This window comes from Heterocephalus glaber, unplaced genomic scaffold (assembly GCF_053883595.1).
Source record: "Heterocephalus glaber isolate CG9 unplaced genomic scaffold, H.glaber_assembly_v1.0 deba00001452, whole genome shotgun sequence".
Lineage (NCBI taxonomy): Eukaryota > Metazoa > Chordata > Mammalia > Rodentia > Bathyergidae > Heterocephalus > Heterocephalus glaber.
In genome coordinates, this window is record NW_028258302.1 from 16364530 (window position 1) to 16380248 (window position 15719).

Genomic DNA, 15719 nt, shown 5'->3' on the forward strand with positions numbered 1-15719 from the left:
GGTACCGGGGATTGAACTCAGGTCCTTGCGCTTGCCACTGAGCTAAATCCCCGGCCCACGTCATTCATTCTTAAGACAGAACAGGGTGGGCCGGGGATTTAGCTCAGTGGTTTCACTGCCTGTGGCGCAAGTGCAAAGACCTGAGTTCGATCCCCGGTACCAAAAAAAACCCAAACAGAACAGGGTCTATTCCATACGTGATAAAATAGGCAGGCCAGACTAGTAGTTGTTTTCAAATTATTGTCTTTTCTGGTTGCCTTGGCATCCTAATGATGTCTTCATTCCCTTTCCTATGAAATATTTGAGGAGTTGGGAACCTGTGTTCTTCATACTGTAACTAGAAGGTTTCAGAGTTGTATAGTCAATGTGATCTTTGAGACCTTACAAACTAGTGTGTATTGAGTATTTTTAAAAAGGAAAATATTTAGGAATACATATTTGGCCAAGATCATTATTTAGTAGAAACTACAGTAAATAAAAAACAAAAACAAAACTGATATGCCCCATGTTAAACAACATAAATGAAAAGTGAGCTGGAAAAGTAGGCTGTAGTCTGATTGTGTTTGACTTTATTAGGTAGAGGTAGGTCATGGGAAGCATCCATATAAAGTATTTTTATTAGGGGAAAATAAGATCTATGGTTTTTTGTTTGTTTGTTTGTTTTTTGGTACCAGGGATCAAACTCAGGACCTTGCACTTGCAAGGCAGGCGGCGGAACCACTGAGCTAAATCCCTGGCCCAGATCTATGTTTTAGAAAGAACATTCAGGAAAGAATAGTGAGATTGAAAGCAGGAAGATCAGCTACAAAGTTATTTGAAGAATCTTAAGTAATCTTGCCCTAGGTAGTAATATTAGCTAGTACTGATTTTAGAAAAAGCCAACTACTTTCATACATTATAATATTTGCCCACTCCTATTTTACTAGGAATGACAGATGTTGGTAACCAGAGCAGTGTTTCATCTCATACAGAAAGTCAAATTAACAAAGAGTCCAAGACAGACACAACTCAGCTTGACTGTTTGATCCGGGACTCGGAAGATGACTGCATAGCACCCCCTCTGGCCATGTCAACCCCTGAAGACATCCAGGAAACTGGACTTTCTCCTTGGTCCCACAAGACTTCTGGCCACTACAATGTGAGAAGCCCATTTTTGACTATGCCTCAACCTAATTCCCTAGTCTGTGCTGGAGACAGTAAAGCCTCACTGGCTTTTTCTTGTTTGCTGGACCAAAAGGATTCTTCCAGGAAAAAGGAATGGTTTTATGGATCTGAGAAGAACTATCAGGGCATGGAGAGACACATCAGACCACCTGGGGGCAAATGCCATCAGCTCTTGGACAAAGCTAAATCAGAAAGGAAAGTGTCTGTCAAAGAAAACAGGCAGCGTTCGGTACACCTCCAAACTTTCAGGGAATCCTGGAGTAGAGAAAACACAGAGTCAGTAAAACAAAACCGTTGTCCTGTTTCTGTGTTTTCTTGGGATAGTGAAAAGAATGACAAAGAATCCTGGAGTCAGCTTTTCACTGAAGATTCTCAGGGCCAGAGAGTCATTGCCCACAGGAGAGCTCCTTTCCAAGATGTAAGCAACACCTGGCATCAGGGCCTAGGGCATTTTCCAACCAGCCCTCGGGCTGAATCCCAGGCTGGGCACACTCAGCTAAATCTGCAGCCTGATTTGCTCCTTACTCAGGACTCTGAAGGTAATCAAGTTATCAGGCACCAATTTTGAATGTTTATATGAGGGTTTGGTTTCTGAAAGCATCTTGAAATGGTAGAGATGTAAGAAAATATCTTTTAGGTGGAGGTGGGGGGTTGAGGTGGGAAGGCAGCATAGGCTTAAGCTGTCAATATCAAGCACTTTGTAAATAAAGCAGGCAGTTGCCACTGGTTGAGACAATGTGATTGGAATCATGCTTTTCCCTCAGGAAGGTGGCTGGTGAATTCCTCGAATGAGTCTGTGATGGGCACTGAGGAGGCAGGGCATGAACTTGTCCTTCTATTGAATAGTCCATTATTCAGCCTGTGTAGAGACCCCTCTGCCTTTTCAGATGCCTGGCTGGGTCCTTGCTCCTCTTCATCTTTGGCTGAAATTTTACCCACTTGCGTAAGCTTGGAATCATTATTCCTCATGCCATTTTGAGAGATAAGGCAAATTCCCCAACCCAGGTGTGTGGAGGTAGGGTTGGGAGAGGAAACAAAGGGAGAATAGTGACAGCCTCATTTTTTTGTTATTTTATTTTTGTGGTAACTGTACAGCATTTTAAACTTATACAATTTGTTTAAATATCCTTCCCTTAAAAAGCCTGACCATCAGCAGCACAGCACCTGCCTGGCAAGCACAAGGTCCTGAGTTTGATCCCCAGTACCAAAAAAACCAAAAAAGCCTGAGCAATAAAACAATCTAGATGTGACTGATAGGTTTTCCTTCATAAGGTCATAAGGAACCCTACCCTCCTTCTGGGAAGAAATCCCCTTTGTAAAACATGTTAATGTTTGTAATGCTGGTTCTGGTGGTAATTAGAACATTACCAATTTTATTTTATTTTATTTTTGGTACTGGGGATTGAACTCAGGACCTTGTGCTTGCGAGGCAGGCAGCAGCACCACTGAGCTAAATTCCTAGCCCACCAATTTTATTTTTGAAAGAGCAACTTTTTAATAATACATATTGTGTCAGGGTTCTGACCTGCACAGGAGTCTAATTTGGCCTCTGTTCTATCCATGGCATCATCCAACAGGTGCAATTTGTCACGTTGCAGTTATGGTATATGTGCTGCCGAAGCAAGCACATGTTACAGTTAATGGTACCCAAGGCTTAAACAACCTCCAGGGGAGAAACTTGCAAATAACTGCTTTTAAGAGTATAGGTCAAAATCTTGTTAAAGGACAGGACCTTAAAAGGAAAGAGGGAAAGCCAGAAGCCTATTTAAGAAAGCTCATATACTTTATTTTTTGTGTTTTTTTTGGTACCGGGGATGGAACTCGGGTCCTTGTGCTTGCGAGACAGGCGGTGGAACCACTGAGCTAAATCCCTGGCCCAAGCTCATATACTTTAAATTCATAGGAATCCTCTACCCCGAAGGGATGCAGGATGACCACAACTCAGAAATGGACAAAGAAAATTTCTCCAAATCCTTCATTTAATGCCAGGTAGTATTTCAACCCAAACACACACAGTATACATACGGCAGAGAAAGGGCCCCAAGGGCATGTGAGTCATGCATGATGCAGTAGATGCAAACCTTGGCCCAACCCAAAGCAGAATTCAGTCCAGGGCCTGGAAGAAGGATGGAATGTTCTTTCCCCTCCCTGTTTCTCTCCACTGGATTTAAACTGAAGTCCATGGAGGAAAAAGTTTTTAATCAGTGGAACTGATGAGGCTCCAGGGCCCTGAAGGGTAGATTTGGTTGTACAGTATTATAAAATATGCTTCAGAAAAAAACCACCCAGGCCTCCTAGTAGCAGCCCAAGTATTGGCTGGTCCAGTAGCCCAACCTCTACAACTAGACAGGGCAAGGTGACTGCTGGGCACTGGTGTAGGTTTATGATGGAGCAGCATAAGATCTTCCCTGCCTTGTGAACATGTACATATACACAGCCCCTTCCCTAAAGCCCTGCTCTGCTACAAGGAAGCTGCTGAGAGTGAATGACAGCTGGGCACAAAGCGTCTGATGAGACAAGTTATGAGATCTAATGCAGTGAAGTCAGTCATTCATTTAGGACCTATTTTCACACAGGGGCAAGAGAATACAAGAAACATCTATCTTACCCCCTAAACTAAGCCACCCTACACAATTACCTGTAACAAATGTCTCAGCTCAAGCCACAGACCTTAGCTTCTGCTAAGGTTTGAAGTATGGGAAACAATAATCCAGCTCTTTCCAAGCATTAGCTTTTTAGCAAGACCGCTGTAGAAGATTCCTAACTGAGAGGCAGAAACATCTGCATTGAGGAAGGCAGCTATTGAAGAAATTCCAGGAGAATGAGACTGAGTTTGCAGGGTGGAGTGCTGTCAGTTTCCTTTTCTACTGATATCTTCTTCCTTCAGAGCAAACTTCCTCCTTAGGACCTCAGAGATAAGCACGGCAGGGTCTTCTTCTTTCATTAAACTCCGGGTCCTGGAGACAAAACAATAGCTTGTATTTAGGTAGTACTTGCTTAGACCCAGGCAGCACTCTGTGTCTGTGCACACACTCTCTCACTGAATCCTCACAACAATCTTTTGAGGTAGGTGTTTTGTAAGACCCTCTTACTGATAGATAACTGAAGCACAGAAAGACATGCAGTTTGCCGAGTCACTAGCCACTCACCAAGTAAATTAAGTGAATTCAGACTTTAAAACCAAGATACCTGGTTCCAGATCTTATCTCTTAACTAGAATGTTTTACTACATCCTCAAGTGGCTATAAAGTGTGGCAAAATAAAGGACCATCAACTTATTGGAGTTGACCTCTGGTGGCTAAGCTTCTGTTCCCACCTTCTGATTCTATCTTTTCTTATTAGCACTTTCTTGTAGGTTCTGCAGGGGAAGAGACTAATGACTCTCAGTGATTCTGACCTTTATTAGTTCTGGGGAAAAGGTGTGCTGAAGATTACCTACTAATCTGTCTACAGACTTTTAAAATAAGAGATCCAGAAACAGCAAAGCATTCATATCATAAGAAACTCTTGGGAACAAAATCAACTCTAGGTCGGGGTAGGGTCAAATTACCTGATATATGACATATAAGTGGGTCCTAGATACGTAGAGAATAACTGAAGTTTGTAGTGAACCTACATACATCCTCATTGTTTTATGGTCTTTAGGCCAGTGATGGCGAACCTTTTAGAGCTTTCAATAATACAGCCTGCTATGGTACATGTGCCATAGGTTCACCACCATTGCTTTTTTTTTTTTAATGTACATATTAGGTATACAATATAATGATATTCATCGTTGGAAATCTGTACCTTTACATAATCTATCTTGGTTCTTATTTTTTCCCCATTTCCCTGCCCTCCCTTCAGCCCCTCCACCCCTCCCTATTTATAAAGACTTTGTTTCCATTTTTTCCTTTTCTCATATTAATTCCATTTCACCACCATTGCTTTTTAGGCAATAAATGAGACCCAAGATTGACTATTAAACCTTGAAACCTTGAAAATCAAGGAATTGCCTCTGCTCTATTAACATTTCTGAACCTTTGCTCCCTGGGGTATGTTACCATTTTTAGTCATTGTCCCAACTCCTCTATTACAAGGGAGTAAAGATCTCAGAGTACAAATGGAAGGAGGGGCTTGGTAATAAGGATCTTGGATACAGTTTGGTTCAAGAGGCAAGGAAGTTTGAGAGTCAATCTATAAAACATTGCCACCAGAAGAAATATGCTCAAGGCAGATCAAAAGAAGCAGCAGTAGCTGAATTTGGGGGTGCAAGAGGGTCAGTATGACTAACCTGGCTTGGGCCAGAGAAAATATGCGTGACTTCCCTAAAGGGTAACTGCCAAGAAGCAGTAAGTTGCTTGCTTGCCTTTGTCTAGTTTTCAGCGGGTAGTAGGGCCCAGATGACAAAAATGAATCACTGTACAATGTAATCTTCCCATCAGCAGGAACTTCATCAACTCTAGAGAAAGATCTCACCTCCAGGTCCTCAGAACAACTTCTTTCCCTGCATTAACAAATACAGCTGCACCACTTAGGTGCAGGCCATTAAGGTCTTGATAGCAAACTGAAATGCCCAGGAAGCTGCATTTGAACAAGCTCCTCTGTGAACCCCAAGGAAGCTGCTCAGACTATACCTGGAGAAACACTGCAAGGGCTTTCCTGCTCGATGAGTTTCTTGCTTTAATTGCAGGGCCCCCAAATTCCCTCACATTTCAACAGAAATGGTTAGAACTGTACTCCTTGGGGATTCTGCTTAAGATGTATTTTTAACAAATCTGAGCAATTCTGATAGGCAGGCAGGTTAGGGAACTACTTATGAATCTCAAAAGCTTTGTCCTCACATTTCTGCATTTGCAGGGTTTTGGATTTGTAAAATTCGCAACTTTATGAAATTCTCCTTCCACCAAAATCACCTAGAGACATAAGTTGGAATACATGAGCCTTCTTATAAAGTCCCTAGTAGTCTAACATTTGGCTAGGGTGACTTAACCTAACACTTGAAAAGTGTTGCTCAAACTGGGGCACAGGCACTAGCAAGCAGGTAGTCGGCAAGCTCTGTAAACAAAGTAACATACGGTTACTCTGAGAATTTACTATCTATGTATATTAGGTCATTGGCCATGGGTGACTTAAATAGATCACCAGAGCTCCTTGTCAGTACTTACAGATCTTGGCTCTGTTTTATCCGGTGAAAGTCTTTCAAGATGCCCATCATGTCTGCAAAGCTGCTGGCCTTGGACAGAGAGATGCAGTCATCCTCTTCTGATGAGCTGCAGGTAGCTTTGTGTTCTGGTTTACAACATTCAGGGCTGGCAGAACAAAGCAGGGGGACTGATGGAAGCTCAGGGACCTCTACCTCAGTCTCCTCGGTGATGTCACTAATGACAAAGGAAGTTGTAGAGTGGAATGAGGATCCAAAACAAGGTAAGGGAGAAGAGACATTTGAACTTCCTGGAGATAAGAAATCTGGCGTTAATGAAGTCGAAGCTGAAAGAGAAAACAATAGGCATGGATGGACATGGGGGCTATAGTATAGCAGCAGTATCTTCTCCCCACAAGCACTGTCTACAGAACATACTCATTTCCCGAGCTGACAACATGACATTCTGGGAGAGCCTGGGATGATATCTGTAGCCAGTGTAGAGTCCCTCTACTATCTTTCCCAGACAGGGTTCATGAAGATGGATCACTGGGCTTTTTCAATGTTTCAGGAGGGCCAAAGAAACCATCCCATAGAGCCTTTTGATTCCTAAAAGCTATTTCACAGTGGGCTATGGAGAAAGAGCCCTGTTTTAAACAAGCAAGAGTGACAGAGGGAAGTCCTGCATTTGTCCTTTTCTCTAACTAAAACAGCACTTTTGACTCTGAGTCTTGCTATCTATGATCTAGAAATTTTTTTTTGAGACTTTATATTTTGATTACACATGATAATGGATGATACACAGCTTCAATCACATCTATCATTTTATCTGGTACCATTATTCAATTTAGATATTGTATAGGATGTGCCAACAATCATTTTTATAATCAAGTAACTGACTGCTTGCTTGGGTGACCTTTTCAATGGTCAAATTCAAAGGTCACAACAGTAACTGTCAGTTCAACTACACCAAGGTTTCTGAAGACAATGGCTTCGTTACCCAAGCAATTGTGAAATTTTAAATGTTTCCTGGCATCACCCTGAAGGAATTCTAACTCACACCGTTGGGGATGTTTACCAAGATGGCTTCAGAGTGATCTAGAAATGTTGTGAGCAAAATTAAAATGTTTTTTGTTTTTGGTACCGGGGATCGAACTTGGGACCTTGCACTTTCGAGGCAAATGCCAGAACCACTGAGCTAAATCCCTGGCTCCAAAACTAAAATGTTGATGGCCTTCTAGTTCCCAAATTTTCATGGAGAGAATTTCTTTAATTTCTAAGTTTCTGAGAAACATTCTGAGTTTATATAAACTACTTCTGCTTGTCTCTTGGATGACAGAAAAAAAGTAGCCAAGAAATAGAAATGGGAAATTTAAATGCAGTTAACTTCCAAATTAGAGAATTAAGAACATGACGATTTCAAAGATAACACTAGGATTTTTATGCTGTACCAACTGATAAGGTTTGGGAGCTATGACTTTGAGCAGTTGAGCATGTTGGGAGAGATCCATTTGTTGGCTGTCCATGCCTCTATTCAAGGCAGGCTCTCATCTATTTCTAGTATTTCTGCCTTAATTCAAGCAGAAAGTTGGAGGACAGATGTGATCTCTGATAGAAAGGACAAGGAAAGGGAAGTACTTGAAAAGGATATGTCTTGCAGTGGCAATGGTGGAAAATGCTTATATTGAAAAAGAAGGCTATTGTAGGCTCATGGAATATGTAATCTTTTTTTCTTTTTGTACTGAGGATCAAACTGAGGACCTCGAGCTTGCTTGGAATATGTAATCTTACAGACACCAGGAAAAGGGCACTGGGTTTTATGACTAACGGAAGGAATCTGCCTGAGGTCACAGGTTAAGATTTGTTCTTGGTCAAACCATTCAGCCCAAAATGAAATTATCCAAGGACCTCTAGGTTAGCTGGGTTTCAAGACAACCTGAGGCCTGGGCCCAAGTCTTTCTGAATCAGAGACCACCATTTCCCTTATCCCTATCCTGTTTAAAACCCAGGGGTAAAAGGACAGCCTCCTACCTGCATCAGCTGCCACTATCTTAGCAATCTGGCTGCGCAAGTGGCTCAGCTCATCCTGCAGCTCAGTGGTACGGCTTAAGGCTGGCAAGGCTGGCTTCTTTAGGGCCAGAAGCCTCTCCTCAGACCCACGAAGGTTGGGCACCGAGGCATTGCGCTGCATGACAATCAGAGGGCTGGGCTTCCAGGTATGCCTCAGGGGGCGTGTATCACTCCTGATCCAGAGAAAGACAAGTATGTCCATCACAGACAGCAACCCACTGGCCCCCCACCCCCACCAGTCTATAGCTCTCATTCTGATTGCCTCTCACAAGCACCTTTCTTGCTGCTTGCCACTTCTGGGAAGAAGTTCCCTACCCCTAGTAAACTGGCTACTGCCTTAGCTACCTGACCCGGGCATATGTCTCCTCTTCATCTGCAGCAATCCAGGCAATGTCAGCCAGAGTAGGGACTGGGGGCACATCTCTCAAACACAGGTCAGAAATGTTGGGCAGGGTCTGTGGGGAAGCAAATTCCATATTTACTGAGGTCTTCTGAAACTGATCTGTGTTACCTTTTAATAGAGATGGCTACTGTCTAAAACCATTTTGCCCTTTGGTTATGAGAATATAAGTCATCAAAAACTTGTTATATCAACAAGAAATTTTTCCTGGCTAACTCTTACACCCTTTTAGTTAATTGGGTTGGTTGGTTGTTTGCTGGAGCTGGGGATTGAATCCTATAACTAATTGAAATCTACATTGTTATAGCACTGTAACCCCCAGCCAGTACTGGGAATCGAACTCAGGGCCTTTTGCTTGCCAAGCAGGCACAGCACCAATGAGCTACATCTCTGGCCCACAGCACTGTTGTTTTAAGCAAACCCAGTAATCTGAATATTTAGATTTAAAAAATAAGAAATTAATTATACAAAAACAACCATAGTGCAATTTCTTAAAATAGCTCCTCAACCCAAAGAACAACCACCAAGGAACAGAGCAACTGAGTAAATAATACCATGTTAACTGAAATTAGAAGGATTCAATCACATGCTGACTGTGATAAAAAACACGTATCTAGAAAAACAGGATCTGCATGAAAACATTAATAGTTACTGTGTCAGGACTGTGATTATAGGTAATTTATTTTCCATTTTATTCTCCATAGTTTAATACATGGTAAACTTTAAAGAATAAATTGGTAAGATTTTATTAAATATTTATAACAAAAATCTAGGAATAGTTAATAAAAAATACATCTATACATGAGTTAAATGCAAATGTTTCTGCTACAGACTGGGAGGTGGGTCAGGGGTTGATAAGGAACCTAGGACTCAGAGGAGTTAAGTGATAGTCACCGTCACCTGGAGGAGGATTTCCACTGACCCAGGAGTTACTGCTAAGATGGGCCATTTCAGGGAAGCTTCCATTTGCTTTCCTGGATTAGCTTTGACTGTTCCGCTGCTCTTATAAATTAAATTAGTTAACACAGATAAATACTTAGCACAATGCCTAATACATAGTATGTCATTAGAAAATGTCAGCTAGTATTAATACTACTCACACATACTCCTGCTCTGAGGAAGCTTGTGTCCTTGATTGTCTATCCAGAAGCATCTAGTTTGTCTATCCAACAAACTAGACTGGACAGTGTACAGTCAAGTGAGGGGGCAAATTTCATGGAGTCAGTCACACCTGGCTGTACCTCCCTTTGTTTCTGATGCTTCTGAGGTTTAAGGCCCCAACCTGCCCATGCTCTTTAAGCAATTCTGAATAGTTGGCAATCTAGGTTATGGGACAACCCTCCACTGACATACACTTCCAACTCCATTCCTGACTCTAATACCAACCCTGATAACACTTCAAACTCCAGTTCCAGTCCCTTAAAAATTTGCAGTTAGCCTCTTGTATATAAACTCAGCTCCTTCACTGCTGTTTCTATGGGCTGATGTCTTTTCATATATTTGTCTCTTTTCTTTAGAAAAGTATTTTATGTCCCAGCTTCCCAAACTCAACACACCCTAATCATTTAGCCTGGAGCTGAGGCTTCACGAGTTCCTACAGGAAGGTAGCTGGGCAGCTGCAGTTTTCTACTACAAAAGTGGGTCTCACAGACCTGGACCACACAGGAATCTCTGCTCCTTGGTTCCAGAGGTAAGACTGAAATAGCTCAGTAAGGAGTGGCCATACTTGGCCAAAAGAAGGGGGCTTGAGGCCCCAGCAAAACACTAAAAATAGTGGCTAAGTGGCCAAGTCATAGGGTTAGTGAGAAAAGCAGGGTTCAACTCAAGAATCACAGCACTCAATGTCCATGTGGGGACCTGCCAGGTTGCAGGCAAACACCTCAGAGCACAGCCACTTAACAGAAGAAACAAAAATGAGATACAAGATTATTAATTTATGAACAAACTGGAAGTGTGACTGTTGTGGTCACAGCTTTGTGTGCAACCAGGAAGGAATGGTTGCCAGGATCTATTATAAGCACTTAGTAAATCCTTCTTGACAAAATGAAAAAGTGACCAGGAAAGCAGGCAGCACTGGCAAATGCCAAGAGGTCAGAGGCACAGAAGCAGCACTGGCCTCCTATGCTCTTGAGCTCCTACTTTTCTTTGCTTTTCCAGCACACTCACCTCAAAGGATGCTCGGGGACATGGCTTCAGGGGTAGATTGGTCCCAATTCTTCTCACTACACTTCGAGCAGCTCCATGTGGCTTGTTTTGCCAGATTGGAATAGTCTAGAGCAAAGAGAGACGACGACATCTTCAGGGACAATGACTCCAACTACTGTTCCTGTGCTCTCCTCTACAGCAAGGAGAATGAATTCCTCACTCCCAGGGACAGGGCCCCCTCTGGGAATAAATCAAGTCTCAATTATGAGTCAAGGCAGGTTCTCCAGTTGCCAACCTTCACCCTGGAGACATCTGCTGCTGCTAAGGAAGGCCCAGTGAAAGGCTAGCAGTTAGCTGCTTGTTGGGACCATTGGGGCTTTCCTCTGCACAAAAGGCAGAAACACACTGACTTCTGAACTGTTCCCAAGATCATACGATCTTTCTGGGACAGGATGTGGGAGGACAGCCTTGCTCCAATTTCAGGATTCCAGAGTAACGGAAGAATTAACTGGAGGCTTAGGGCCTTTTGAGCACTTCAGTAGGCCCAGTGCTCAATGATCCCACCCTCCTTATCCCAGCCCTGGGAATACCCCTTACCACATTGGCTTCCATTCCTGATACTTCAACCAGCTCCTGCACTTGAAGGACAAGGCAGCCTCAGCGCACCTTGAGGAGGCCGGAGGTGGGACCTCTTCATATCAGGCCATCTTGAGGAACACCAAATTCCCCCTCCTGTGAAACAACCCCCACTGTGGGGACTCAGTGGCCAGCACACAAGCCCCACAAAACCAGGCCCAGGAGACAGTCGAGACCTCTGATGTTTCATAGGGGAGGAAACTAGCCCAAAAGGCTGCCCTCAACATTGACTTCTCTAAGTTATGTTTTTTCTAGACTTCGTGAGCTTGGCCAACCCAAGGAGACTTTCGGGGCTCTAAGGTTTCCTGAGGCAAAACTTCAAAAACAGCAAGGTACGGTGGTGCATGTCTGTAATCCCAGCACCCTGTGAAGCTGAGGCAGGAGGATTGAAAGTTACAGCCTATCTTGGACAATTTGCTGAGATCCTGTTTCAAAATAAACAAAAAAGGCTAGAGATGCTGCCTAATGTGAATCTCTTGGGTTCCTAGGCAGTACTGCAAAAAAGCAGGAGGTAGGGGAGAGGGAGAGGAACTGAGAGACCTCTTGGTAGCTACAAAGCTCAGGGGAGCGCTCATCTGAAGGTACCATCCAAGCCCAGTATTCCTTCTTGAACATGAAACACAAAAGCACAGTAATTGGACCGAGGATTTAGCTCAGTGGTTCCACTGCCTGCCTCGAAAATGCAAGGACCCAAGTTCGATCCCTGGTACCAAAAACAACAACAACAAAAAGCACAGTAATTGCCACCCAACCTAGCAATACCCAGGTCATGCCAATCTCAGACTACTGGGCTACAAGAGCCAATTTCCCACCCTCTCCCCTGGCTTAGTTTCCTACTGCCTTTTGTGGCCATAGGCAAGTGTCATGTATCCTTTCTGAACTTTGGTTTCTCCATCTATAAAAAGGAGGCAGGAAAAACTGCCTCTCTAGGTTACCTCAAGGGTCAGTGAAACAGGGTATTTTAAGGTGCTTAATGAACTTTAAAACATGACAGATGGGTGGAGTCACTCCTGACTGCGCTCTTCACAGCTGTTCTTGCACAGTGAGCAAATGCAGTCAGTGAGCTCATGCATACCCTTGTTCATCAAATGCCAACAATACCCATTAGAGCTAGGCCTTGTGCTGGGTACTGTAGGGGTTATGAAAAGAATAAGACAGTCATGCTTTCAAGGAACTCACAGTCCAGCAGAGAGGCAGCACCTGGACACTTTATTCTAAGGAAGGCTGAGAATAAGGCACACCAGGCAGGTGGCACAGTAAGTTCAATGCCCTGGCCCCATGCTGAGTTCTGAGGGAGCAAGAAGCCAAGAGAACAGCAGCATCAGTACAGGAAGGTGAGGGATCTGTAAAAGGGCAGATTATAAGGCTGCAAAAGCAGGCAAAGGCGTACTGGGGAATCAACTCAAGCAAGCAAGGAATGCCTGGGTGAAAAGTCGTTGGGGAGCCTGAGACTGGACTGACAGCTCTCTGGAGATCTCCCTTGGAGTGTTCCTTGTCTACCTTGGGAGAGGAGGGGTCATTTTGTGAAAGGGAAAGAAAGCGGGAGAGAAGGATCTGTCTAAGGTCACTCAGTGGTCATGCAGTAAAGAAAGCACCAAAAGCCAGGTCCAGATTCTGCTGCCTCTGACACAGGCTCCATCTTTTCAATTCACTTCAAGCCCTTTATCAAAGTTTCCCAGTGTGCCAGGCTCTGTGCTGAATGTCAGTGCCTATGATAAGTTCACTTAACAGTGCTATTAGGCCACTCTCTGCCTCCCAAAGACTCAAGGGGGCCTAACCCTCTGTGGACCGCCAGAGGTATCTCTGCAAAACACAGCTAATCATATAGCTCCTGTGTTTAAAAGTAAAACTAGCTTGCTAGGGCCAACAGGATAAAATCTGGACTTCTGAGCGTGGGCCAGGGAACTCTCCACCATGGCCCAACCCCATCTTCCCTGCCCTCTCTAGACCAAGCTCCCACAAACAAGGCCTACAGTTAGGCTTCGCATCCATGCTGCCTCTTCTTTGCCCTCTGCCCTGTGGCCACGCTGTCCTGCTACCAGCCTGCAGCACCATCTCATTACTGTCTGCCCGAAACACCGGCACCCCTGCACCAAGCTCATTCTTCCTTCCTCATCAGAGCTCTGTTCAAGCGCACACACACACACCCACCCCGCGACGGGGTCGGGTCCTCTTCACCCCCAGCACGCTAGCTGTCTCCCCTTCCGAGGCCGCTCAAAATAGAAACTAAGTAACTCCTTAACGCGTGCTCCATCAGGAGGCCCCAGACTTCCCCCGCGCACAGCACGGTGCCGACCGGCCACAGTCTGCGCTTGACATTCGCGGAACTCAGGAAGGAATGAACACCAACTTCGCTCCGAAACCCCGCCCCACGTGTCACTGTAGGAGAAGGCTCCTGGTTCTTTCAGCAGCTCCGCGCTGCCCTGGCCCTTCTGCAGCGGCAGTTCGACGTGCTCGCGCGCTGTCTCCTTGGGAGACGCCAGGTGCTCCGGAGCGGGACCTAGTCTCCGCCGCCCTGAGCCCGGCGCCCCGCCGAGGCCGCGGCGCTCAGCGAAACTTTACGAGCGCACCCGCGAGCGGCGTCTGCGCGAGCCGTCTGCGACGGTCAATCCCCGTGGGGACCTCAGGCGACCCCTCCCCCGCAACGCCGACCCGACCCGGGCCAAGGTCGGCCAAGTCCCAGCTGCCTGCCAGCTGCCCTTTGAACCCACAGGCCCAGGGCTGGGGTGCGCGGGAGCCCCAGGGCCGAGGCCGGTTTCGGCGAGGAGGCGGCAGGGCAACCTGTCGCGGAGCGCGGCCACCGCGAGAAACGTCTAGTGTGTGCCGGTCCCTACTCGCCGGGTGACTCGGGCGAGAAGCTCCCCCTCGACTCAGTTTCCCCGGCCAAGTGATAATGACAACAGGGGGTCCCGCGAGAACTCGCGCGGGGACAGGCACCGCGGACTCCGCACAGAGCTGCGCAACGAGCTCAGCGTACGGCCGGGCGCGAAAACCGCGCTCCCGCCTCCCCGAAGGCCCTTGGACCTGTCTCACCTCAGACTCCGGCTCCCGGACTCGCTCACCTCACAGCCCCTCCTACCACAAGGGGCAGCCCAGCCTCCGCTGCCCTCACTTCCGCTGACCCGCCCCTCCCCGGAAGCGATTGTCTGCGGCTGCGCACCGAGCCGCGCCCCCTGCACCCTGGGAGGCGGGCCCGACTCGGGGGCGGGGCTGAAGGACACGCCCTCTTGGAGTCGGCGTGCCTGGAGAAAGTGCACTGAAGGTTCCTGGAGACCTCAGCGCATTATGCTCCCTTGTTGCTCTCCCGGAAGCTGACGCTTGTATTGCTGCTCAGCCACAAAATAGGGGTGCTGTCTCCACTCCTATGCAAATATATACTGACCCTTCTCCGGATCTGGCCTTTACGTCGCCTGTCTCTCCCTGGTTCCCTCCAGTCCTGCCTCCCAACCATAGCTCTCTACGAGTGTCTCTCCTGCAAGACTATTTGACTCATGCCTTCCAGCGCTTCGCAGCTTTCTTTTATTTTAGCCTTTGTCTCTCCACCCCCCAACCCACGGTATATTGTTTGTTGATTAGAGGGTAGGATGGCACTGGGTGAGATCCACATTCCTTTTTCCACATTCACAAGCCCACTCCCTGTCTGTGCTCAAACTTTCACCGTCCTGTCTTCATAGCATTTCTGGGCCACATTTCCTCCTCTATCCTCAGCACATGGCTTGCCTGGCTCCCAGGCTGCAGTCCTTATCTGCCAGGGATAGGGCTGGCATCATAGACGAACAGTCTGTGTAGTCACGACAGGCCCTATGCCCAAAATCCCACACTTGGTTTACTGCCCTGCTGCTCCCCTCTAAATTACAGTCATACATTGCTTCATAACAGCAATATACTCTGAAAAATGCATCCTCAGTTGATACTGCTGCATGAACATCACAGAGTACACTCACACAAACTTAAGATGGTATAGCTTACTATCCATCTATTGCTCCAGACTACAAGCCTGTACAGTTTGTTATGGTACAGAATACTGTGGGCATTTATAGCAGTGGTATTTGTACATCTAAACAGAAAAGGTACAGTAAAAGTACTAGGAGATAAATTTTCAGCTCCAATATAATCTTAGGGAACCATGTCATATAGGTGGTCCAACACTGACCAAAAGTCTATTATAATTAAAAAAAAAAA

The 15719-nt window shown here is 45.7% G+C and overlaps 2 protein-coding genes across 10 annotated transcripts in view; one reads left to right on the forward strand and one right to left on the reverse strand.

Moving 5' to 3' along the window:
- The window catches only part of Aunip (aurora kinase A and ninein interacting protein), a 38158-nt gene extending 35578 nt beyond the window's left edge, over positions 1-2580 (forward strand). For 6 of the 7 annotated variants that reach the window (XM_087215546.1, XM_087215543.1, XM_087215545.1 and 3 more), the window contains one exon: positions 927-2580. In XM_087215546.1, coding sequence (XP_087071672.1) covers positions 927-1732 — 806 coding nt within the window. In that variant the 3' untranslated portion in view covers positions 1733-2580. The remainder of the gene's footprint in view (positions 1-926) is intronic. The other variant, XM_087215548.1, reaches the window with a different exon arrangement.
- On the reverse strand, positions 2221-14698 carry Mtfr1l (mitochondrial fission regulator 1 like). 3 transcript variants are annotated; one of them, XM_004850619.3, is made up of 7 exons: positions 14571-14698; positions 11499-11633; positions 10923-11027; positions 8702-8811; positions 8318-8529; positions 6312-6597; positions 2221-4121 (listed from the first exon to the last, which is right to left on the reverse strand). In XM_004850619.3, exons 2-7 carry the CDS (start codon positions 11511-11513, stop codon positions 4016-4018), a joined length of 834 nt encoding a protein of 277 aa, XP_004850676.1. In that variant the 5' UTR covers positions 11514-11633; positions 14571-14698; the 3' UTR covers positions 2221-4015. The 3 variants fall into 3 exon arrangements, with proteins under 3 accessions (XP_004850676.1, XP_004850675.1, XP_021118753.1); XM_004850618.3 differs by having other exon boundaries at positions 6312-6633; positions 14571-14697; XM_021263094.2 differs by having other exon boundaries at positions 6312-6633; positions 11499-11650; positions 14571-14632.
- Between the last annotated feature and the right edge of the window lie 1021 nt (positions 14699-15719).

Excerpts from the sequence above, each read along its gene's own strand:
- Mtfr1l (XM_004850618.3), bottom strand. Across the intron at positions 8,530-8,701 it reads GAGACATATGCCCGGGTCAG|GAGTGATACACGCCCCCTGA; the intron begins GTAGCTAAGGCA and ends TCTCTGGATCAG. Across the intron at positions 4,122-6,311 it reads ATAAAACAGAGCCAAGATCT|GACCCGGAGTTTAATGAAAG; the intron begins GTAAGTACTGAC and ends TTTTGTCTCCAG.